The 26,904-nt window shown below is 36.4% G+C and overlaps 3 protein-coding genes across 5 annotated transcripts in view; 2 read left to right on the top strand and 1 right to left on the bottom strand.

Moving 5' to 3' along the window:
* The window catches only part of LOC138315755 (protein disulfide-isomerase TMX3-like), a 267,210-nt gene extending 264,274 nt beyond the window's left edge, over positions 1-2,936 (bottom strand). Inside the window, exons 1-2 of the mRNA XM_069257004.1 lie at positions 2,872-2,936; positions 2,735-2,780 (exon numbers count right to left, since the gene is read on the bottom strand). Coding sequence (XP_069113105.1) covers positions 2,735-2,780; positions 2,872-2,917 — 92 coding nt within the window. The 5' untranslated portion in view covers positions 2,918-2,936. The remainder of the gene's footprint in view (positions 1-2,734; positions 2,781-2,871) is intronic.
* A 275-nt stretch (positions 2,937-3,211) lies between these two features.
* On the top strand, positions 3,212-12,551 carry LOC138315749 (uncharacterized). 3 transcript variants are annotated; one of them, XM_069256995.1, is made up of 15 exons: positions 3,212-3,709; positions 4,375-4,466; positions 4,777-5,962; positions 6,348-6,791; positions 7,059-7,496; positions 7,715-7,936; positions 8,113-8,241; positions 8,479-8,715; positions 8,827-9,045; positions 9,237-9,404; positions 9,777-9,890; positions 10,224-10,529; positions 10,846-11,046; positions 11,194-11,508; positions 11,756-12,551. In XM_069256995.1, the coding sequence occupies exons 1-15, from the start codon at positions 3,658-3,660 to the stop codon at positions 11,797-11,799; spliced, it is 4,167 nt and encodes a 1,388-aa protein (XP_069113096.1). In that variant the 5' UTR covers positions 3,212-3,657; the 3' UTR covers positions 11,800-12,551. The 3 variants fall into 3 exon arrangements, with proteins under 3 accessions (XP_069113096.1, XP_069113095.1, XP_069113098.1); XM_069256994.1 differs by having other exon boundaries at positions 9,759-9,890; positions 11,756-12,548; XM_069256997.1 differs by lacking the exon at positions 8,113-8,241 and having other exon boundaries at positions 9,759-9,890; positions 11,756-12,550.
* Positions 12,552-16,074: 3,523 nt separating this feature from the next.
* On the top strand, positions 16,075-26,603 carry LOC138315748 (prefoldin subunit 4-like). Its single transcript, XM_069256993.1, has 4 exons — positions 16,075-16,116; positions 23,003-23,107; positions 25,039-25,109; positions 26,147-26,603. Exons 1-4 carry the CDS (start codon positions 16,093-16,095, stop codon positions 26,349-26,351), a joined length of 405 nt encoding a protein of 134 aa, XP_069113094.1. The 5' UTR covers positions 16,075-16,092; the 3' UTR covers positions 26,352-26,603.
* Positions 26,604-26,904: the final 301 nt, after the last annotated feature.

Raw genomic sequence — 26,904 nt, 5'->3', positions numbered from 1 at the left:
AAATCATGCTCAGATATGAAGTTATTTATGACAATTTGACCAAATTGGTTCATTTTGATCCTATCCTCAGGCCCTTGGGGAATCAGTCCCCCCATTTGTACAATGTGGAATATACAACCCCTAACAATGCAGCATATGAAATTTGGGTGATACCCATTCACAATTTTCAGAGAAGAAAACACTAACCAAAATAGCCAACATAGACCAATTTAGCTATGCCCCTCAGGTCACAGGATAAATTCTAATCCATACAAATGTTGCCTATGAAATGTAAACCTTATCCATCCAATGCTTAAGAAAAAGCATTTCTTTTACAAATTAACAATTAACAATTAGAACATGGATGATGCTGCTTCCAGTCAGTAAAGGTTAGTGTTTCCCACAAGAAAAAAAAGGGCATGGTGCTGGGTTTCGAAAAGGGCACTTTGACCGCGATAAATAACCATCAGAGGGGCACAAAGGTTATATCGACGACTTCCAATACAAGGGAAAATCTTTAAAACTGTCTTGTTGTTTATGTAATTCTGATTCAACTTAATATCATTTAAATGCTTTAAACTCTCTGAGTTGCTAAGTAATATCAGGACATCTATTTAATTATTCTGAGTGTACAAAATGATTTTTGGAAATTGTTATCTGCTGATCCTATGATCATGACTATAATTGATTCACAAGAAAGATCTAAATTTCATTTATATTAATTAAAAGAATAGGAAAAATGCAAAATGTATTCCTTTATTTCAATCCAATTACCTTTATTTTAATATATATCTTTTTTGAAATATTGAAAATACTGTATTGAATTGAATAAGATAACATATTTCATAATAATGGATAATTAATTAAAAAAATGTTCTAAATTTACAAGCACTAAATTAAGAAAATACAGATAATTAGAGTAGTATTCAAAATATTTTAATTTAATCTGATAGAGAAAAAAATGATTTCTTTTTAATTTGATTTATTTTGATTAATTTGCTATTAATAGTTTTATTATTGTTAATATATCTTTTCTAAAATAAATTCACATCGAAATTTTAAAAAAATAATACCGTTTTCATTTTTTAAAACGTGAATATTTGTAAAAATCCTGAAATTCAATACCTCCGAATAATTTACAGTTGTCAGCAGTATTTGTTTTTGAAATAATGCTTACTATCTGTAGTCATAAAACTTTTTGAAAGGCCAGCTGATTGTTTTCTAGGCTGCCGATCGGCTGCTCAGACTTCAGCTTACGTAATACACAGACCTGAAAGTGACACCACAAGCCAAAGTGGAAATAGCCCAAGGCTGCTAATTAGGGCCACTGGGGTGTTGGTCAGGAGGTCAGGGAGTGGTCACACCTCTTTTGTTTACTTAACTATCAAGCCACTGCCTGGTATTTTGGTAGTGTAGTAAAAGTGTACTGGGGACAAACGGGGCAAGGCGTTAGGTTATAGGGGCATGGCGTCAGGTAAAAAGGGCACGGCGCGGCGCCATGCTAATCACGGCTGTGGGAAACACTAAAGGTATGTATATTTAAATTGTTGTCTGTTGGTTATGCATGTTTTAATGATTTTTTTTTTTAGAATCGATAAAGTATGCTTCATGTTTATGTTTGATGTTGAGTCGTTTTTCATTCTCTACCAGGTTATCAATCTTCTTCATCATGTTAAGCCAAATAAGGTTATGTTGACTTATGTTCTTCCTAAGTTGTTTTGCCCTAAATCTGATTTTTAAGGAGAAACATTAAAATTATTTTATTATCTTTTCTATATAATTCTATTACATTTCAAGATAGTGACTGCAACTCTAAAATTATAAGCCCTAATAAAAAACTTACAGGTATTAGATAGGGCTGGGTATTGGAATGTCTAAAGCGACACAATTTGTCATCTGTGTTAATTCATTTCTGTCAATTCCTATTCTTAGTTATGAAAAGCCATTTCTAATGCATCTAGGTGACGCAGATGCTTCAAACACTTCCTTTTGATTGAAATGCTCTTACTTGAATGATGTTTTAGAATAAATTTTGTTTGGAATTTCCTATTTCTATTAAGAAAACAGTAGATTGAGTTGTTAAAAATATAAAGCGATATACAGCATGTTTGCGTATCAATATTCGATATGCTGCTGAAAACCGATACAATTTGTATTGTACATAGTAATATCAAGAACTGCAGTGTGGTGTATAATTCCTCATGAAGTTATATTTCGAATCCACCTAGCTATTTACGATTTCGGTAATTATAAGAAGTGATGTCATATTTGACTTTAGTATACTCATGCACAATTTGTCCTTGTGCACACATAACCATCACAGTGTTTTAATTATTAGATGATCTTAATTACAGGCAGAATAATGTTGTTTTAGCTTCCCTTCCTCGGTTTAAAAACAAATTATAAGGTGAAATAACTCCGGGCAAACAGGGTTCATAGGATCCCTGTTTTTGTTCATTACTAGCAAATTTGTGTAGAACATCGATATCTCAGGTGTTCGCAATATCAACAAATAAACATGGATGTAAAGAAAGCGTTAACTTTTTCATCTATATCGATCTGTTGATTAATTTTTGTAAAGAATTTTAGCACAATAGTTGTTTAACCTATGAGCAAATGCGTATCGAATTTTGGTACCAATCCTTTGGAACTGGGTGAGTGTCACATGCAGTGGGCCTAGTTTGATTGAAGACTGATTGATTGCCCGAGGGCAACGTACAGCTGATCTCGAAGCGGGTATCTGTACTATGCCTACCTTTCATCAAGTTCTAGAACGTGGCCGGACACATCGCACACCAAACCTGCAAGAAATGTCAAGAATTAAACAAAAATACGCAACCATATATATGAATTAATGGAAATCGAAGTTGTCACAATGTGTGAAGCTCCTACCAAACACAATAGCTGTCAAAATCGTTTTCTGCATGGAGAGCGCCATCTTTCAAACAATGATAGTCCTGCAGTATAATTGTATCTAAATGTAAAAACGGTAGCAGGTGACGGAACTAAACGGAAAAAATACGAAGTCAATACTTGCTTTGCCTAGTTCTTTTTAGAGAGACATTTAAAAAAATCTTTTTCTTTTCAGAGAGAATAAATAATGTCTTTATTATAAACAATACTGTAAAGATATATCTTATGACAAACGACTTTTGATTTTTAACTTAATGTAGTGTACACGCAGTGTTTTATTTCTTCTTTTTCTTCGATGACGATGATTATATTGTGTGGATTGGCCGGGGCGTGATTGTGAAGAAAGAAGAGTGTAGTTATTTAGAGTGATTGTAAAGGTGCAGGTTATTATTATTATTTTTTAGTTTGTAGTTTATTTGAAGGTGCAGGCTTATTTTATTATTTTTTTTAGTTTATAGTTAATAGTAATTTTATATGTACATATTTAATTAAGCAAAAAAAGTGGATATATATCTATAATTTTATCTAGTCTATCCCGTGAGTAAATTAATTTAAGACTGATTGAGTGTACATGAACTGTACGCATAAAGATAAACACGGGTTACCTTACTTGGCGCTAGATGTCGCGAGTGTTTTGTGGTCACATGACCGGAAATATATATATCTCCTAGCAACGCCAATTAGTTTAGCAACTCACATGGTGAATATTGCCGAACTTTTCAAGGAGGGAGATTTAAACACTGTTTTCTTACTATCATTTCGAAAATGAGACGAGTAAAGCCAACACCATTTCTTCATAGGAGAACCACACATCCAGGTAAGTAATAAAATCATTAATATTGAATAAATTCGTGGTTTGAACCATATTTTTTAAATAATTTCCCTCAGATATTATTGGTCAGACGTATTTACTATCTCATGATCTCTTAAAACATTACTGTTCAGTACAGTATTTGTTAAAAACTTTACACAAATTGAAATTTTGAGCAATTTGCATAAAATATATGTGGAACATATCTTTAGGACTTATTTTTTCAACAACTTTTAGGCCTATCTCAATCTCTGCTTGTAGTGGAATGAAATGCTGAAGCTGTACTGAAAGAAATATTTCAATGACTGATTATTTCAAGCTGTTTTCAAACAGGGGCAATAACAGCAGACATTTTCGTTATTTAATACAAGACAATAACAAATTAATTCAACATTTTGATGTATATATACTCATAACAAATAAAACAAATAGGATTTATGACTTGCATGATGTACATTATACAGAAATCCTTGCTCCCTAAACTATGTTAGAGTGGGTATAACTCTTCATCCTCTTCCTTACAAGCTTGAGAACATTCCTGTGATACTATGTGAGGAACATTTATCTATTAATAGATTCAATACAAAATGTTATATATAAGAACCGGCGATTGCAGTGACAGTGGCTAGTGCATTAAGTGATTGTGATTTGTATCTATGTTATTATCATAGGTGTTAGACACCTGAAGAATTCAAGTTACGAAGATGATAAAAGAATAGATTTGGAGATCGAAGTTCTCAAACAGCGTATTGATAGCAATATCGTAAGTACAAATTCATAACCATAAAGTTTCATACAATACACAAAAATAAATGAATGAAAAGAAAGAAGAAAAGAAAGAAAAAAAGAAAGAAAGAAAGAAGAAAAATGTATAATTGATTAATAATCTTCAAAATATTATTATTCATTGTATGTGCAAATTTGTTTCTCAATGTTTCTAACTACATATGTACATGTATTTAACTAATTTACATATATTGGATTTCAAAAGCATGTGTGATAGCATGACAAATGATCAAAATGAAATGGAATTCAGAAGGCATGACAATGTAAAATGTTTTATTTCAACACAGAAACGTCACTTGGATATTAGATCAGAAATCAGACAGGAAGTTGATAACCTCAGACAAGAGAACATGGATATGGCAGCAATGCTCCACCGTACTGATGAGACGTTCTACTTACACCAGGATTGCTTTGAGGAAGTCAACAGGCTCAGATCAATGAATGTACGACTGAAAGAAATGCTGTGTCTACAGGAAGCCAGATCAATAGAAACATTCGGCCCTTCGAAATCACGAAAGTCTTACCCTACGAATACCTATCGAAGCTCTTGCTTCAAGTCTCCAGCAACTTCATACAATACAAAACATGAGACACGCACAGATGCACTAACTTCTCCAATTTCTTCCCAAAGCAAGATTCAAGATGCACACGAGAATATATCTGCCCACTCCAGAACATTGTTTAACAGAATTGATAAACTGGAAGCAGAAATGAAGAATTTTCTTATCGAAACAAGTTTACACCCAAAAGAGAAAGACGTCTGTCAACGGAAGCATGTGTCATACGCTGATATACATAGTGGGATAGAAAGGATAACAAATGACATGCGAAACCTGTCAATGAATGACAATCCTACGTCTGTTCCAAAACAAAACACTACATCTTCAGTCAAAGTACACGGAAGTCCAGGAACAAAAGTCATTCTATGCAAACCTTATGTAAAACAACAAGAATTCGAGTGGTGCAAACTTGGTAATAGATCAAACGATCGAGATATACATTGCGACAGAAATTATGTCGATATGAATTACCGCAGTCCAAAGCCTGATAGTGAGTCGTCAGATGACAGAGATGTCAATATGAATTCATCAAGGTCAGATAACACAAACATTTCATACAACATGAATGGGATCACTAAAAGCCCTACTAGATTAGAAGATGAAAACGTCATCCTCAAAAATGTGGATATCAACATGAACTCACAAAGATCAAACGATGGCCTTTTTCTACCGCAGGATATCGAATCCGAGTTTATGCTTGTCAAGCTGCAACCAAGAACATCTCGGTCCGGGACAATAATTGGATATGCGACGAGCGACAACTGCCAAGAATCTTTCACAAACAACAATAAAGCAATATTTACTGAAGTCCCACACTGTGAGCCGGCACAGCCAGTGCATCAGGAAGTAGTATCCGATCTAGTTCCCAGTTACATGAATGGACCAATATGCATTGAAGACTTAGAGATTCGAGGTAAGTTGAGTAGATGTAATCTTGCTCTTTTATGTTATTCTATATAATTATTTTACCCATGGATACAATTTCAAGCCTTTTAACATTTAAGAAAATCAATGATAGGATGGATACATGTTTGCATATTTTGCATGTATTTATTGTTTATAACATGTTATCCGTTTCATACCAGATCCTTGATATCTGTGACCCCCACGTCCCAACAGAAGTAGTTCAAACAATAAGCATTCACATGGTGTATTTAATTTTCTAGAAATTCAATGTACATAAACAGTTTCATTTGAAAAAATTCAAAAGTTTTCCCCCGAAAAAATATGACTTTGAAATACGTAATGGGAAGAGAATGGTGATAATTACATTTGTTCTGTAATCTATATCCTTGCAGATATCTTTAAGAGTGCCCCAAATAGTTCAGAAAGCGAATGCTCTTCGTCTTCATCCGAAAGGACGCTGAAGTTCCCTATACCTTTCACAGTGGTATCAAGTAACCCCGTCAGACCAAGAGATGTGCCACGGTTAGACCTGAGTGATCTGGTATCTGAATCCGACATCAACGTCGTTAGAATATCACAGGAAACGGTCGAAGATCTCATGAATGATTCTGATGGAAAGTCCAGTGTTTCTTATATTGATATTAATGGAGATGAGGAATATCTGGAAAACGAGAACATGTCTTCCCAAGGTTATAATATACTCGGAGAGTTGTGTTCCGATATCAGGGAGGATAATTACACTTTCTATGAAAATGCAATGCAATCCAACAAGAAAATGAATTTAAGTGATGTGATCAAGAAGCTTTGTGCTAACGAGGATATGTCTTACATGCAAGGTAAATACACACATACACACACACATTTCATATTATTCAAACACAGAATTGTCTTTTGTATACTGACGCTCGGAAATAACATATTTGCCCGTACTTTATGAAGTTTACAAAAGATTCAAAATTGATCGCCACGCGGTTCATTTGCATGTTTAGTTTCAAGTCGTTTATTTGCAGTATGATTCATATACGATGCATTTATATTGTTCTATATTTTGAAATGAAAACCTGCATGTGTTTAAGTATAACATGACTATTTCTGTGATGTAGAGTTCTTTTGTGGCGGAGAAAATGACAATGAAGAAGTACGTTCTGGACCACAGGTGTTGACCGATAAGCCAAGTAAACAAAAGTGTACCTCGACAAAAGAGTATAAGAACACTACGTTGAATAATATCCTAAACGCCAATCAGGAAAAATCAGCGTTAAAAGCTGTACATACCAATTTTAATCATCTGGATGAAGTTTCCTGCGAAGCAGTTCCCTCCGTGGAAATCCCCCACTTGGAAACTCACCAGATGGAAACTCCCAGTATATACCTGGGCAAGGTTAATGGATCTGATTCTGATGAGCTGTCTGTGCCTGTTACACCTACTGACAACGGAGAGGACAGATATAAACAGTACATGGAGATGTGTAACACTACCATCCAGTTAGCCAGCATAATCCAGGCATTGTGTGCCAACAGAACTGTACAAAACCCACAAGGTAAGAACTCTACTTTGTTGTAAGTATGTCCTGTTACCCTCTTTTCTGCTTCTTCTATCACTGTCTAATTTACAAACACAGGAGGTCCTATCGCATTCCTGCTGAGTCCTCGGTGACAAAACGTTTATGTTCACATGCCAAGCTAAATCTGCATTAATACTAAATAGGAGATTTTTGTATAACCTTTATGCTAACCTTAGTTTAAAATGATTTTTTAGAATCCCCGCAGCATACCACCCCCAATGAAGAAAAATGCCCACCAGAGATTTGGAACGGCAAAGACTTTGTGATTGCAAACAACATTTTGCGTATTCCTGCCGAAACACCCAACCAGCCATTTGGCACCGATGTTTTAAAAAAGGACAACTGGACACATTATTATGAAGGGACAAATAGCAATGGAAACAAAGATTCGGAAATCAAATACGCTGTCGGCAAAGGTAAAGTTTCTGCAGGTCACAGGACACAATGTTGATTTGGCATGAAAATTTATTTCGTTTTGTGTCCAGTGCTATTTTAACGTTATCTCATTTTATTCATTCGTTAAAATGTATGTATGCACCGTTAACAAATACACGTATAGAGTATTAAAAGGGCACTTTGATGTCTTTTGTAGAAACGTTGGACTTCAAGATACCATGTTGTACTACTGACAGTGCCAGGTCTGACGTGTCCTGTATAGATCTGAGTTTACACAAGGAGACGCCAAGACTTGGTTCTACCAGGAGAGAAAGTGAAGTAAAATGTAACGCTTCTACTTTTAAATAACTAATGACGATGTTTCTTGTTTTCGCAAAAATTTCGTTCTTACTAAATAATATACATAATATATCATTATTCAGTTGTCTTGTATTTCAGGTGAAAATATTAGCAAATTGGGAAATAAAAATATAACAGCGTACACATGTAATACACGAATATAGTACTAGTACACTCGATTAAAAAACTTTTGAATTATGACAGTCATGTACACTATTTACAGATTGCTTTGTTCCTTGCGAAACTCCACCTGATGGTTCAGATCATCTTAACAACACTGTTTATACAGATTGCCAAATAATGTCAAATGAGCTCGCACTTCCCACCAACAAACAGCAGCATTTGGTTACCTCACTGTCTGAGTCCCACGAGAACTTGGTCAGACTCCTAAACCCGGCCAATTTTCCACATACTACAGATGATGGAGACCTGGATATGGATGAAGAAACTTCAGTTCAGGGTAAGATTTCATAAGCGAATATCTAGACTCCTTACTTGAGCCAACTTTCTGAATTTCATAAGATCTTTATAGATATCTCGTTTTAATTTTAACAAAATCATTGCCTTGCAGAAATCCTTCTTTCACCGGATAACTTCTCTGGAGATTACAAACAAACTTGGAAGCCATGTCTTATGAGCGAAACAATGTACGATACAGACACAGACTCGAGATTCAGCCCTATGTTCAGTCATAGATCAAGATATGATGTGGACGCTGAGATCTCATGCATTGATTTGAGCGAAGAATGCTCAGCTTCAAGTTTTGTCCAGCATTACCATTCGGTAAAAGGTAAGTTGTCATAATCAAAGACCAACATTTTTCAAACGTGTAACAGAATACCATGTACTTGGATTACCTCTGATTGTTAGCGGATGCTGTATAAATCGCATATTTTATTTTTCATTAGCGCTTCAATAATTTAAATAATATTTATATACACAAGATTCTTAATTTGAACATTGTCTCAAATCCTGTTCCAGAGTTTCTGCGATATGAGGAAGATGAATCGGACGTACAAGGAGTATTCTATAGAGAATCGAGTCCTCGATGGTCAAACTCGGAATCTTCGTTAGGCGAGACATCGTACTACTCTGACACGGAAGTAGAAAGTGTATATATCACTGCTAGCGAGGATGAATCTGAAACCAGTAAGTTGTTTTTTGGTTTAATTAGTTTTGTATGTTAATTTCTTTTAATTATGGTAGTTATGGTTGGAGGACGCCAATGTAATAATATAGCAGGGTAGAAACCTAATTGTTCTTTCACCGACTCGTGTTCTCATCCTTAGAATGTGTTTCCCTCCGGTTGGAATGAAGCGAGTCGTCTATGTATGCAGTGTGATTCCTCTTTATGTGAATTTTCTGTATTCAGAAGTGGTATTTTCATATTAATGTATACCTCAGTCACAATTGCGTCATTCAGTTGTTGTGAATATAACATGGAAGCCATTTCTGTCATAACACACTGCATATAAATATAGTCGAACATACTTTGTTTTATAGGCTGTGCAACTTCTTCAGAAAGCCTAGCTGGATATGCCAGAAGAGATCAAATATACGAAAAAAAATTCCTGGTCGATTACATGACAAAGTCTAACGAAGAAAAGTTAGCTAGCGAGGACGATTGTGAACCTAGTAAGTTTATTGGTCAATGTGTGTACTTCAGTTTTATTGCTATTGGTTGTAATCCCAAGGGAGGGACATCTTACATCGAGCAGTGGCATGATTCGAAAATGTGTCATCTTCCGATTTTGAATTAAACCTTCGATTGAGACAAAGACTACTTTTCTTCCGAGACTCCTTGTCCGATTATTCTTCAATGTTGCGTTCTTGTAAATCTGTCGCTAGTTGTGATATTGTTATTTTGAGGCAATAATTGCGCGATTGAAATATTGGAAAATTAACTCAAATATATTCTTTCAAATCACACTGTATCAAGGTATTACATTGTGGTTATTCATTTTGTAGGCGGTACTGCTTCTTCAGCAAGTCAAGTCGGATATGAGAGGAGAGATCAAATGTATGACAAGAATTTCATGGCCAATTACATGACTAAGTCTACTATGGAGAGGATAGATAAAGAACATAGCAGAGCTCTGGTTGCCATGGCTAATGAAGACATTGACAAAATACATAAAATCCGTATACCCATGTTGCTTGGTGAATATACCACGCCCGACACCATGGACTCTGCTAGGTCGGATGTGTCCTGTATTGAGTTGAGTGAAGAAGAACCAACTTTACCGGACATCAGTGAACAGCGTGTCGTTAAAGGTATATATTCCATTGCTTGATCAAACGGACGAAATTCCAATCCTTTACCCACATAATGTATCAATAAATGAGATCAGAAAAAAATCAAAGAGAAAAAGTGAAAATTCATAGTATATATCAAAGCGATAAAACAACAGTGACGAATACTTGGGTCCAACGACTGTGGTTGGCAATCTTTGATAAGCGGCTTTGATATTAGCAAAAACTGAAATTTTCAGTCATTGATTTCATATACATGTACATGTATATATCGACATTATATATTCGAGTTGCTCAAATGGGATGAAATGGTGATGACAAATGATATTTGGTTTAGGTTTCCTGATCATTCATGAAGACAACCAGAAAGCAGCAAGTAACGATGCACTTGATCAGTGGGCTAAACCAACCAAACACGTGACTTTCGAGCTGGCTGCATCCGGAACCTCGTCTGAAGAATATGAGGTCGTTCTCTCCGACATCGAGAATGGCGATGACGGAAGTGATATTACTGGGAACGATGTGACGTCCGTGCAAGGTAGATATTATAATACATAATTACTATCACTACTAAGACTGTAAATACAAAACGACCTGCTACAAGTAATAGATTGACGTACTGAATTATATCAATTTCTTGCTTCTCAACAATTGAGTTTTCAATCTCGAATGTTTTCTAATTCAGCCTTTTCAGACATGGAATCTTGTGTGTTTGACATGGACGACCAAGAGATATACCCGACAAAGCTCGAAGAGGCTGAACCACGTGATCCTCATCCTTCAGATGCACGAGTATCATCGAACACCAGCCCCGTCCTCCCATTTGATGACGTCAGCCCTGTTCTCCCATTCGATGACGTCAGCCCTGTCCTTCCATTTAATGACGCCAGTCCAAACCTGGATGTTATCCCTGGTATGTCTGATGTGAAGAAACACGGACCTAAGGCCAGCTTCAAGTTCCTGCGAGGACTGAATAAGAAAATGAAGAAAGTTAAGCAAGGTAAATATTCAAATTACATGCATTTTCATTTTTTGGATGAGATATTGGTAGCAAAGCTAGCCTAGATCTACTCACAAAACTGTTCGTCTATCATCACAATTTTAGTTTCAACAGAATGTAGTTTTTGTACCTGCTTTTCTTTCAAAATAGTCCAATCAATTCAAAATTGTTATGGTGCAACACCAATTCATCAAATGCATATTATTTTCTCTAATTTTAATTCGGGCTTCATTTCCATCTGTTTCAGATATAATGGCGTCGAGCAAGGTGTCAAAATGGCTATTGTCATAGGATGGCTGTCATCACATAGTGCTAGTGGTGGACCAATCAAGGCTACGTACTAAGTTACGATATTTTTATAAATCATCTATGTTATAATAATATCATTATTATTTATCTATTCGTCAATGTTTATTTATTTAAATATAGGCCTATTTATTTGTTTTTTGCTTTTTTGTTTTTTTTTGGGTTTTTTTTGCTGGTTTATTTATTCAAATGTATTTATTTATCTAGTTCAAATTTATTCATTAATTTATTTATTATTTATTTATTTATTTATTTATTTTGTCGTCAATCTATTAATCATGACGTGAGAAAATATTGCAGATTGTAATATGTAAATGATGTGACAATAAGCTAAAACGTCGAATCAGTCATGATGATTATGTTACATAAGTAAAATAATCATTAATATTTAAAGATATATGTACATGTGTGTCTTTGAATATCCATGATTATGTTACATAAATGAATAATTCATGATATTTAAAGAAACATATGTGCATGTGTATCTTTAAATGCCAATGATAATGTTACATAAATGAATAATGCACGATATTTAAAGATACATAGGCACATGTGTATCTTTAAATATCGTGAAATATTTATTCATTTATTTATTCATTTTATCTATCATCTACATATTTGTTTATTTATCTATTCCTTTATTTATTTATTTTCCTTTTTATATACGTGTTTTAGTAACATATTATAAATTCTATGAAATAAACTTTGAAAACTAATGACTTGTTTGCGTTGTCGTTACAGCGACTATTCTGGGATTTAAAATTATTCTCCGACCTATCACAGCCAGCATCACGGTGATCAATCTATGCTTAGGAGACCAGTTTTGATTGTTCTAAAACATTCACCAAAATTTAAATAAGAATTTTAATAGCAAATTATTGCAGTTTTGATACATATATGTTTCGCTTTATGATGGAATGCGGTACTGTAAAACAACTTACTTGTGTGTGCAATTCTTCATGTATTCCTAAATCATCACCAAAATACGTGCCAACTTTTTGCATTAGAGGTTTTTTAACTGCAATTCACGAAAATAAAGTCGCCGTGAAAAGGTCGTCAGGCACGAAAACGCGAATTTTAGACATCGCAAAAACAGGGAGGTTTATAGAATGTTTAACAATTGTCACAGAACTGACCGGAACTGGACGGGCTAGCAGTCTGTGTTTGGCTATGTTGGTGTAAACAGTTGCAGAAATTCCGGAGCACAAGCACGACATAAAAGGCTCTCCATTACGTACAAGATTACTACTATACTAATCGCAGTTGGGGCATCATTGGGGTTATATCAAAACTGGACACAGAACATGTGGACATCAAAAGTCTGAGAACAACAATGGCAAATTCAGAGAACTAGATATATCTTTATATCAAAATTTTCTATAATGACTGTCATGAGTGTAAGATTGTGGAAAATATTGCACATAGGTGATTTGTAAAGGAATCCTGCAGAGATGGAACCAATCAAGAAACTCCGGGACTGTTATAAACATGGTTACAAATAATACAGTACCGAACAATAAGTCACGAGGGTCATGTTGGGGGCGAGAGCATACTTGCATGTACTTATATTTACTGACCTGTTTCTCCACAGAAAAGCTTTACATTTTTCAGTGTAAAATATAAGGTCATATAGTCGAAGTATATGAGGTGTTTTTCACCACGAGTGAAAACATCGCTTTTGACATATTCACTTAATATTGATCAATCAGAACACAGCATGTACAGTGAAAATGCCGTTTTGGCTGGAGTATCTTATTTTGAAATATCAAACCAAAAGTATAATAGTAGTTTTTTTGTTTTTCTTTTTTTTTCCCTTTTACTTTTGATTTTTAATTGTTGGAGCATAAATGCTTTGCATTAGGTTATCTTCAGTTATCTTTCCTCAAAATCCTTTGCGCCCCATGTGTCAGTTGGCATAGTTTGGACCTAAAATAGAGACGAGACGTAAAATGTAATAAATAAAACATGAAAATATCAAAGTTTCCACCTCACAAGATAAAATATTACTGTTATTCATTAAATAATAAAGAATATCGTATATTTATACATACGATATAATATCATAATCCATTACTAGAAATATTACTGCTATTTTGTTGATATTGTGTCTTAAAGATCCATAATACAACATAACGACTTGTAACCCTTAAATCAGTTTGTGCAGAAACATATATTAGAGAGATTGGTAACGCCGCCATTTTTACGATAGGTAGAGGGACCCCGATTTATACTTAGTGTTTTTGAATCCTAAACAGCTATAGTGTAATAAAAGTTCAGAAAAATTCGTGTAGCACCACTTTTGAAAGAAAAAATATGTTTTGCTTGATACGTTGATAAAAGAAAAAAAATGCACTTGCGGTTTTTAATAGACCATGTTTCGAGAAAATCAGAGTCTGAAACCAATAGGTCTAATCAGTTATCAGAGATTGCAAATGAAGTGAAATAGATTGATGACAATTGTTTTGATATATTTTTTTAGGAATAAATCGAAAAAAGGCGAAATTGTCAGACAGAATTTACATATAATAGTGAAACATTTAGAGACCCTAAGATCATTATAGATAATTGGGCATCACATTTTGAAAATATATTTAAGTATGATTACAGTACATTTAGTTGATGGCGGTTTTAAAGAAACATTTCAGATAAAGAGTATGCCTCGCGACGCTGACACGTTTTTAGAGGAACCGTTTCTATGTCTTAGGTGAAGAGCATTTGTAATAAGTTACAGATCAATAAGTCATGTGGTCAAGATAGTCTTGTTTATAAACATTTGAAATGGGAATATGGTGATGTATACTCATCTATCAAATGTAAGTCGTTACATACATGTACCAGAAAAATGGACACAATAATTACGTTGTATATGGGAAACGGTAAACACAAAGATGATCCGGATAGTTATAAGGGATGAACTCTTTTATCAGTCATTTTTAAAGTACATGTAATAATGTACATGTATCTGAAATTATTTTAGTCAAGAGATTGGAACCAGCCCTTAATTCTAATAGTTTCCCCATTAAACATCAATCAGCATATCAAAAAGGCCTATGTAGTCTGTTAACTTCATTTAACTTAAAGGAATATATTAATTACAACCTGGAAAAAAAGGAAGATGTTTATGTCGCCTTCCTAGATAGCAATAAGGCATTTGCTACGGTGTAGCATGATGGGTTACTATATAAACTACACGAGATCGGTATAACTTGAAAATGTACTTAGTATTTTATAAATAATATTATCAGACATTATTGAAAATTTTAATTACGGTGTATAATGTTGCGGAATTAAGAATTCACAAACAAAGACAAGCTGATGATATATGCCTGGTTAGAACTCAGCCTAAGAGTTTACAAAATATGCTTGATATATATGATTTATATAGTAAAAAGTAAAATAATGCGTCTCACAAGAAACCGTGTTGTTAGATATATGTATTGATATGAGCAAATTCACACATGTTGGTGTCACGATATTAAAAAATAATCTTTTAATAGTATGGAACGCACAGTACGTTCTTGTTATAAGCTAATCAATTAGTGGTGTCATGAGTTTAATCAGAAGTGGTGCTCATCCATGTGCCTTAAATAACTTGACTGCGTGTAAAATAATTAAATCAAAAATATATGCTTGTTTATGGTCCTATTAATTCTCCCAGGATTGGAGACAAACTGAATAATGCGCGTTACAGAACAACCCCCCCCCCCCCCCTATCCCACCTCAATTTAATCATGGTACAATTCCTGCACCTATGTATGATAAGTCAAAGGTAAAAATAATATCTAACCGTTATAAAAAAGTTTACATGTACTGAGTTCATGCATATATACACGCAGATATTTAGATAGTTACAGTAAATCTCTGATACATACAAGTTAATTGTACTTGAAAACTCCATTCCTATTTTTTTTCTTACAAATAAGGTGAACATTTGTAACAACAGTTATCTATGTCTCTGGTAACAGAAATCATGGTTCTGCCTTAATGGCGAGTTTTCTAGCAAATGTCCTTACATCGAGCCAAGGATTTATAAGTGTGTTTACGTCATAGGATATTCCGTATTTTTCTACTTATAAGTAAGTTGGTTCTTTTATTAGAAAAATCTTTCAGGAAAACAAAAAATAAAATTTTGATAGCCTAAAAACTTTTACTGTATTCTAAAAGTGATATCTCATCTTATCATCATAATTCATTGATTTTAGATAGATTTCCGTACTTCAAACATTTAAAAGTTAAAAAATATTCTATTCAGTGCGGAGATACAATCACCGTTCCAAGATGGCTGCCACCATGAAGAATGCGGTGCGTGTTCTGTCTTTAATGTATTTTCGTCGTTACTAGGCACACAGTTCTATTTTCTTTCATTTATACATGTTTGTGGTAGGCCTATCGGAATTTGTTTTTAATTAATAGAATGGCTGCTTTTAGCAAATTGAGACTTACATCGAGAGAAAAGGCTCCGATTCACGGTTCTGATTGAACATGCCCATATCTGTCAAATACATGTTTTGACACTAGTCTAGCATAGTCCCATACCAAAGTCTGGTACATGAATGCCGATACCCTTTAATTAATATGAATTTAAGGCAAAGCCTCAGAAGAGCGCAGCTACATGTAAAAGATTTTAACATCATAACTTTATATTGTCTATATTTTTCTACGAGATAACAATAAAATATTTCACTGACATGCACATACTATCGATAGTTAAAAAGAATTCAAAATAGTTCAATATACTTCAATCCTGTTTTTATCAGATGCAGAGAAAACTTGGCAACATGCCATGCTATCAAAAATACGCGCGAATCTGTGCCGTCATCTTTGGCGTCAGGTTTTATGACGTCACTGACGTCATATATTGGACCAGTACATTTATTGCGTTGTTCTTGTATATGTGTAAATCAAAATTACTTACAGTAATTTTAAAACATATACTGAAAACATATTTAGTCTAGTACAGAAATTTCAAATCTCGTCGTGCTGATAACGAGAATTAAAACATGGCTGCCTACTTGGAGGCGCGAGAATTTTCCTGCGGGACACAATTTCAAAGTCCAAGGGGTACTGGAATGTATTGGATTCTATATGCTCACACACGTGTTATGGTTAGTAGAGCTTCGCTCTACGCGGCCTTCGGCCGCGCAGAGAGCTGCGCTCTTATGAGGGTCCATGTGTAAAAAATACAGTCTTTTCTCTATTAATTCGCCTGAGATCTGTCGTTCTGATATTTACACTTTAGATTATATCAAGGACGTATATGAGAAGGATAAGTCACACTGGGTTTTGGGGAAGTCCAAGGCAGGCGCTTTTGTGTTTGTGCACTGACTGTGACGTTGGGCGATGACTGATTTTCTTTAAGGATAAGTCACACTGGGTTTTGGGGAAGTCCAAGGCAGGCGCTTTTGTGTTTGTGCACTGACCGTGACGTTGGGCGACAACTGATTTTCCTTTGATATCCGCCGGCGCAGCCTTTGATGTAGCTTGCGGGTGCGAGTGTTACCGTCTTACTTTCTGAAGCGGGGCCGTTATTTCATGAGCTGTCGATTATTTTTAACGAAAATTAAAGACATATCCTCTAAATATTCCGTCTTTAAAGCAAGTAATATACGTCGTGAAATTTAATAAACTTTACAATGGTGTTTCGTTTGACTCGATAAGACAAGTATTTGTTGAGAAAAACGGTTTTTATTCCCGGTTCATAGGCGTCTCGCGTGGTGTTTAGTAATGTAAAGAGACAGTCACGAATCCTTCTCACTTATAAATCCTTGACTATATATATCCACCTCTGGACTTTTTCATACACATAGTAAAACTGAAGGCAGTTCAGGAGAAAGTAAATGACCAAGCACAGGTCTCCAGAGGCTTTCTTTGAAGATTACAGGAAAGTGATGTCCATATTCAAAGCCACAATGTCAATTACAGTATACTGTCTCTTGTGACTATCCAAGTAAAAAAAAAAAAAAAAAAAAAAAAAATGACATAAGTGGCATTTCTGAAACAAGAGGCCCAGAGGGCCTGTATCGCTCACCTGGTTTGTAATGCCAAGTAATGTTCTGAATACAGGTTCATTGTTTCTTTTCTGAAGGAATTTTATTATTAACCTCTAAATCCCCTATTGGGCCCCACCCCTCCCGCCCCCAGGGAGTCAGAGCCAAAATTTATACAAGTTCTGTTTTTCCAAGGATGTTTATGGCCAAATTTGGTCACAATCCAAACAAAACTCTAGGACAAGAAGTGATTTATAGGATTTACCTCTATTTCCCCTATTGGGCCCCACCCGTCCTGCCCTTGGGGGGCCAGAGTCAAAATTTATACAAGTTCTGTTCCCCTTCCCCCAAGGATGTTTGTGGCCAAATTTGGTTACAATCCATGCAGAACTCTATGACTAGTAGCGATTTAAAGGATTTACCTCTATTTCCCCTATTGGGCCCCGCCCCTCCTGCCCCCGGGGGGTCACAGCCAAAATTTATACAAGTTCTGTTCCCCTTCCCCAAAGGATGTCTGTGGCCAAATTTGGTTACATTCCATTCAGAACTCTATGACTAGTAGCGATTTAAAGGATTTACCTCTACTACCCCTATTGGGCCCCGCCCCTCCTGCCCCCGGGGGACCAGAGCCAAAATTTATACAAGTTCTGTTCCCCTTCCCCAAAGGATGTTTGTGGCCAAATTTGGTTACATTCCATTCAGAACTCTATGACAAGTAGTGATTTAAAGAATTTACCTCTATTTCCCCTATTGGGCCCCGCCCCTCCTGCCCCTGGGGGATCAGAGCCAAAATTTATACAAGTTCTGTTCCCCTTCCCCCAAGGATGTTTGTGGCCAAATTTGGTTACAATTCATGTAGAGCTCTAGGACAAGTAGAGATTTAAAGGATTTACCTCTATTTCCCCTATTGGGCCCCGCCCCTCCTGCCCCCAGGGGGTCAGAGCCAAAATTTATACAAGGTCTGTTCCCCCTTCCCCAAGGATGTTTGTGGCCAAATTTGGTTACATTCCATTCAGAACTCTATGACTAGTAGCGATTTAAAGGATTTACCTCTATTACCCCTATTGGGCCCCGCCCCTCCTGCCCCCGGGGGACCAGAGCCAAAATTTATACAAGTTCTGTTCCCCTTCTTCCAAGGATGTTTATGGCCAAATTTGGTCACAATCCAAACAAAACTCTAGGACAAGAAGTGATTTATAGGATTTACCTCTATTTCCCCTATTGGGCCCCACCCGTCCTGCCCTTGGGGGGCCAGAGTCAAAATTTATACGAGTTCTGTTCCCCTTCCCCCAAGGATGTTTGTGGCCAAATTTGGTTACAATCCATGCAGAACTCTATGACTAATAGCGATTTAAAGGATTTACCTCTATTACCCCTATTGGGCCCGGCTCCTCCTGCCCCCGGGGTGTCACAGCCAAAATTTATACAAGTTCTGTTCCCCTTCCCCAAAGGATGTTTGTGGCCAAATTTGGTTACATTCCATTCAGAACTCTATGACAAGTAGCGATTTAAAGGATTTACCTCTATTTCCCCTATTGGGCCCCGCCCCTCCTGCCCCCGGGGGGACCAGAGCCAAAATTTATACAAGTTCTGTTCCCCCTCCCCCAAGGATGTTTGTGGCCAAATTTGGTTACATTCCATTCAGAGCTCTATGACAAGAAGCGATTTAAAGGATTTACCTCTATTACCCATATTGGGCCCCGTCCCTCCTGCCCCCGGGGGTCAGAGCCAAAATTTATACAAGTTCTGTTCCCCTTCCCCCAAGGATGTTTGTGGCCAAATTTGGTTACATTCCATTCATAACTCTATGACTTGTAGCGATTTAAAGGATTTACCTCTATTTCCCCTATTGGGCCCCGCCCCTCCTGCCCGGGGGATCAGAGCTCAAATTTTTACAAGTTCTGTTCCCTTCCCCAAGGATGTTTGTGGCTAATTTGGTTACAATCCATGCAGAACTCTAGGACAAGTAGTGATTTAAAGGATTTACTCTATTACCCTATTGGGCCCCGCCCCTCTGCCCTGGGGGACAGAGCCAAAATTTATACAAGTTCTGTTCCCCTACCCAAGGATGTTTGTGATCAAATTTGGTTACAATCCATGCAGAACTCTAGGACAAGTAGCGATTTATAGGATTACTCTATTTCCCTATTGGGCCCGCCCCTCCTGCCCAGGGGGGACAGAGCCAAAATTTTTACAAGTTCTGTTCCCCTTCCCCAAGGATACAATCATGCAGAACTCTAGGACAAGTAGCGATTTAAAGGAAATGTTGACGGACGGACTGAGCTAAAAATGACGTTACGATACTGTATAGGTATTTCAGAATGTGTAAGTCTAGATCTGGTGTCAGTTAATTATATTAAATGTAATATGACTGAAGGCAAGGCCTTAAAGAGCGCAGCCAGATGTTTTAATATGAATCATGCACGGCAAACGAAGAGCGAAGCTCTTCTTGTTTGTTTTATTTTCTATTTCATGTAGAAGACATAATTTAGAAATAAAAGAACACACTTTAAACTATAGAAGTATATGATGTAATAATTGTCTAGCATAAACTCAAAGAAATGAACTCAAGTTTCGTATTTCTCTGTGTCCATTCAAGGCCTGGAGTGCCGCGTATGCAAATCCTATGATATCGCGCCATTTGTTGACGTTATGTGACGTCATGATTCCTTGTGCTCATCTTCGCTTTAACTGCTTTCAATAGCTTTTAAAGTGTTATTAATATTATTTAGAAAATAATAAAAAAAAAATGTTTAATTACTCCTGTTATGCATTTGGATTATTTAAATATATATCTACTGGGGAGAGCAGTACCGGAGCAATGCACAACCTCCCCATATGTATGACAAAATGGCGGCCGCAAACTGAAGCTGTCAGTGTGTAGGATTGAATTTTGAAGATTGTGTTTTTTAGCCCACCATCAACAGATGGTGGGCTATTCAAATCGCTTTTTGTCCGTGGTCCGTCCTTCCGTCCGTCCTTCTGTCCGTTAACAATTCTTGTTACCGCTATTTCTCAGAAAGTACTGAAGGGATGTTTCTCAAATTTCATATGTAGGTTCCCCTAGGGCCCTAGTTGTGCATATTGTATTTTGGGACCAATCGGTCAACAAAATGGCCGCCAGGCAGCCATCTTGGATTTTGATAGTTAAAGTTTGTTACTGCTATTTCTCTGAATGTATTTAAGGGATCTTTCTCAAATTTCATGTACAGGTTTGGCTAGGGCCCTAGTTGTGCATATTGCATTTTGGGACCGATCGATAAACAAGATGGCCGACAGGCCGCCATCTTGGATTTTGACAATTGAAGTTTGTTACAGCTATTTCTCAGAAAGCACTGAAGGGATCTGTCTCAAATTGCATGTGCAGGTTCCACTGGGGGCCTAGTTGAGCATATTGCATTTTGGGACTGATTGATGAACAAGATGTCCGACAGGCCGCCATCTTGGATTTTGATAGTTAAAGCTTGTTACCAGTATTTCTCAGAAAGTACTGAAGGGATCTGTATCAAATTGCATGTGCATGTTCCCCTAGGGGTCTAGTTGTGCTGGTGGACAAGATGGCCGACAGGACGCCATCTTGGATTTTGATAGTTGAAGCTTGTTACCACTATTTCGTAGAAAGTACTGAAGGGATCTGTCTCAAATTTCATGTGCAGGTTCCCCTAGGTCCCTGGTTATGCATATTGCATTTTGGTACTGATCGGTGAACAAGATGGCCGACAGGACGCCATCTTGGATTTTGACAATTGAAGTTTTTTTCTGCTATGTCTAAGAATGTACTGAAGGGATCTGTCTCAAATTGTATGTGCAGGTTCTTCTAGGGGTCTAGTTGTGCATATTGCATTTTAGGACCGATCGGTGAATAAGATGGCCGACAGGTAGCCATCTTGGATTTTGATAATTGAAGTTTGTTACTGTTATATATCTCAGAAAGTAGTCAAAGGATCTTTCTCAAATTTCATGTGTCGTAATATGTAGTAAAAGCTTGAAAAGCAGAGAAAAGATCCCTCTTTCCTTTGTCAGACAAAGATCGTTCTTAGGTGGGCGCCAAGATCCCTCTGGGATCTCTTTATCTTATATTTTCGTGTATCTGTTACCTTAGAAGTGCTTTGCACTTTGTGGCACGAAGAGCTGCGCCCTTATTAATTACAATTGCACTGAAATCAGTCTGTCACATGTCTTTTTAAGTTATTATTGTCCAATTTCAAGGTTTGGTCCATTGAGACAGAGCGTTTTTTTTTTCATTATCAACATTTAAACTAAAATAGGTATATAATCAGTCAGTCTGTAAAGAATTTAGCTACCTGCAGAATCTCGGGTAAAAATCCATTTAGCTATAGAGGCTACTAAAATATAAAGGAACGCTAGTACTTGGGAGAGAGTTTACGAACAAATTCAGCTGTCTCGTGTTGGCCTCGATAATCATTCCAGATCAGTTCTATAACTTTCCATTTCCAGAGTTTACACAATTTACTAGTGGTGTTCCGATTAATCAAGTTTGACGAATATTGTTGGTTTGGGGTGGTTTACCAATTAATCAAGTAAGAAATTTGTAATAGAGTTTCGTCGGCATTGGCCTGCATAGGTATAAACAAAAGTGTATAATTAGCAAGAAGTGGCATAGAAAACTTATCATAATCAATCGCTTGTGTGGTGGTTTTCGCTTGTATCATTTCAAGCATCAAGTGCTAAACAAATTGAAGTGCACATATGCATACATAGTAATATACACGTTCAGAGGAGTATGATTTTTTTTTTTGTGAAAAGGAAATAATCGACCTGAGAAGATGGCAACATGTGTAGAAGAATGTTTGTACGATTTTTCTGGAAAACGTACACAGTCTTCAGTGGGACCCAATCGATTTTAATCAAATTGATTGGTTACGCAAAACTGATGATCGATAATAAAATTGCAACTGATTCCGAATCAACACTACAATTTACGATGTATATTGATGCACTGTATTGCTGCCGTAATGATTGAAATCAGGACAGGAAAGCTCACCAATAAATCATTTGCAACAGGAATCAGGATATATACGAGAATGTTTAGCATTTAAATATAATTAATCAATGTTCAATCTCAACACCATTACAAATTACTTGATCATGTACTTCGAAGTAGTTAATGATTTTACCAGTCCCAATGCTGCTACATATAGCTTTCCCTTCATTTTACTAAATATCTTTTCATTATACAGGATACAGACACACAGGTCACATACCAAGACCAGCAAAAGATTAACAAATTCGCCCGCAATAATGCCCGACTCCAGGACTTGAGGGATGAACAGGAAAACAAAAAGGTTTGTAGGCATAAAAAGGTTCATCATAGCATTTAACTTTTGACAGGTGTTTTTGCTCTCAGGGCATAATCACATGTAATACAAAATAAAGATATGAATATCGTGGGTATTATAATGATGTTGTCAAGCTTTAATTCAAATCCAATATCTAAAATGTATTTTTTTATGCTGTTGTCTTTCTAGTTTTTACCAGTATAAGAATAAAGATGTTTAATTTTATTGCAATGCAAAATTGCTTTAACATCAACAAATGCTTTAAGGAATTACCAAAATTATGTGTGTTTATATCGATGACAACTTCTTCAAGAAGTAAAGATTGGGTCTTTTCATATTACATTGAGATTTAACATAGCCCTAGCTTGGACTTGTGTGATCAAGGAGACAAGAATATAGTGCACTAGATTTAGACTGAGGTGTTTATCTGAATTAAGTTTTTAGGTCATCTGACCAAAGGTCAGGATGACCTATTGTCATCGTGTTTTGTCCGTCGTCGTGCGCCGTCCGCCGTGCGCCGTCCGCCGTGCGTCGTGCGTAAGACTATTTATACAAAAGCCTACTCCTCCTTAACCCTTGAGCGGATTACATCCATATTTGGTGTGAAACATCATTGGGGGAGGACAATCATATTTTTTATAAATGAGCCTGGTCCGACCCCTAGGGGCTGAGGGGTGGGGCCCCAAAAGGGCAAATTTTCTTAATTTAAGCTTTAAAATCCTACTCCTCCTTCATCCTTGGATGGATTTCATCTATATTTGGTGTGAAATATCATTGGGGAAGGACAATCATATTTTATATAAATGAGCCTGGTCCAACCCCTAGGGGCTGAGGGGTGGGGCCCCAAATGGGGAAATTTTCTTAATTTAAGCTTTAAAATCCTACTCCTCTTTCATCCTTGGATGGATTTCATCTATATTTGGTGTAAAATATCATTTGGGAAGGACAATCATATTTTATATAAATGAGCCTGGTCCGACCCCTAGGGGCTGAGGGGTGGGGCCCCAAATGGGGAAATTTTCTTAATTTTAGCTTTAAAATCCTACTCCTCCTTCATCCTTGAATGGATTTCATCCATATTTGGTGTGAAACATCATTGGGGATGGACAATCATATTTTATATCAATGAGATAGGTCCGACCCCTAGAGGCAGAGGGGCGGGGCCCCAAAAGGGGAAATTTTCTTAATTTAAGCTTTTAAATCCTACTCCTCCTTCATCCTTGGATGAATTTCATCCATATTTGGTGTGAAACATCATTGGGGAAGGACAATCATATTTTATATAAATGAGTCTGGTCCGACCCCTAGGGGCTGAGGGGTGGGGCCCCAAAAGGGCAAATTTTCTTAATTTTAGCTGGCCCACTTCCTGTTTTCAGGTTTCGGTCTCTGTTCTCAATGAAAATTAGTCTATAGGGGTTTAAATTGATGCGAACAACATGCAAACGTTTTCGTGAAGATTTTAGTATTCCAAGATGGCCGCTGACCCACTTCCTGTTTTCAGGTTTCAGTCTCCGATCTCAAGGAAAATTGGTCTATAGGGGTTTTAATTGATTCAGAAGGGGGAACTTCAGGTGAGGACAATCATATTTTATAAAGGACCGAGCTAAGACCCATGGGGATAGTACTGCGGATGTCCAAAATGGAAGCTTTGCTGAAATTTGGCTTTAAAATCTGACTCCTCCTTATATTAATCCATAAATGGGTTACAACCATATATGGATGAAGGGCTACCAAGTTTGTTCAACAAATGACATTTACCTATTTCAGAAACTTACATATTCAACTAAGGAGTTCCTCGTATTGTTTATATTAATCTTTAACCAATACTTTATACTGTGACTTTGTTGTTTTGTGCAATGAGTCAGATGACCGTTAAGGCCCATGGGCCTCTTGTTTGAAGGACTTATTAATTGTTTTGTTTCTATTTACCTAAACAGAAAGAGTTACAGAACCTGGAAGATGCTGCAGATGAAATACTGATGCTTGAGGACGAAGATGGTGCCATTCCATATCCTTTATATACTGTTCATACTATCACTTCAGACCAGAAAAGCTTAAAGGAGCAATTCAATAAGGATAATTTTGTTACATAACCACAAAGCAAATATGACATAAATGTATGGTTCTTTATTCCTTATGAACAAGAAATATTGACAAATTTCACGACATTGTTAAGTATTTTGATTGACACTATTGAAATTCCAAATCGTTGGTCAATACGATTAAGCAGGTATAAAATGTATGTTGTACCCATACCCGAGCCAAAGTCAGGAACGTTAATCAAATGCAATACATAACCACTGAGGATTTGGTGAAATTGTATTTAGATAAGAACATGCACCGAATAACATCAACACACAACTGTAAGAGCAATTTGAGTAGTGCTAGACAAAAACTTTTTTACTACACTGGTAAGGGCCAGGGTTCGGCATACAAGACGTCCGACCACAATGTGTAAAGGTGGACAGCAAGCGAGTGTGAACATTTCATATACATTTCACTACAGTCGGCTTTTCTGGCATATCACAGTAAAACCAACTAATCTTATTTCTATTAGAACTGGTTTGTTTCCGATATATACATGTATGCAAATTTTAATGTAGTCTTAGACTGAATTGTCCTTTTAATTAGATATATGTAAAATATTCATGAATTAAACCATAAGAGTAATTAATAATAAATAAGTAGGTCATAAGATTGGAGAGTACTGTAGTGTAAAGTGAACATTTGTCTTTTACAAATCAGATAGATGAAAAGATGGATACTTGTAAATTAAAATAGCTAAAAGTGCTGTAAATTACACATCAAGAATATCAAATGAGGAATGTTAGTTTCACTTCTTTCACGTTTTACAAATGATAAGTAATTGATAATTTTTCCAATAGCATTTTCGTAGACCCTGCTGATTGACTACATTTGTGATAAGTGTAGCATTGATGCATAAAGTAGTGCAATCAACCATGGAATACCGACAATAGCCAACAGAAAACAAGTAATTTTTAAACATTACTGACCAAAGCCAATTTATCCTTGACTGAGTGATACTTACCAGATAGGAGAGGTGTTTGTGAGTCTGAATTCGGAGACCACGGGGGAGATGTTGGAGAAGGCCAAGGAGCGTGTTCAGGAAGAGATGAAAGACCTCGACTCACAGTGCGAGGTCCATAAACAAATCCTACAGGACCTGAAAGTCGAACTTTACGCCAAGTTTGGAAATAACATAAACCTCGAAGCTGATGACGATTCCTGATCTGTTATAGAATCTACTCTCACTATGGACTATTTAATATTTTGTTCTCATTATTTGACTTTGGTGTAGCAGACAAGGAAATCAGTAGAATCATTTTCTGAATGTGGACTGTCTGATTGGATCTGTATAGCAGTTATAAAGACTACTTGGCTGGTTGACGACGGTTACATCATTTACATTCTCTGTTTCATTGTGACCTTGTAACTCTTATTGTCAAGTATTACTTCCTTTATTAAACCAACTGACATAAAATCAGAGTTTCTATTATCTATAGGCACCAACAGCCATTTACATAGGCCAGTCAAACCCATTCTCTTGTGACTAGATTTCTTATACATTCAGAACATTCAAAACACCAAGTGCATGGAGCATAGGAAAAATGTTTTTATAGCCATTTGGTCTTATTAAATACACAGATTGAATTATGTTGGTCATTTGGGACCCAGGAAAAGTGGTCTTTATACAGAAATAGTTGCTAAGACAGGTGTTACTGTACCTAGAAATGTTTTTTTTTTTTAAATAGTGACTTGATAACAGGTGGTTGTGGCATGAG

The sequence above is a fragment of the Argopecten irradians genome, chromosome 2, assembly GCF_041381155.1.
Source record: "Argopecten irradians isolate NY chromosome 2, Ai_NY, whole genome shotgun sequence".
NCBI lineage: Eukaryota > Metazoa > Mollusca > Bivalvia > Pectinida > Pectinidae > Argopecten > Argopecten irradians.
The sequence above is the reverse complement of the archived record's forward strand: the minus strand, read 5'-3'. Positions and strand labels throughout refer to the sequence as shown.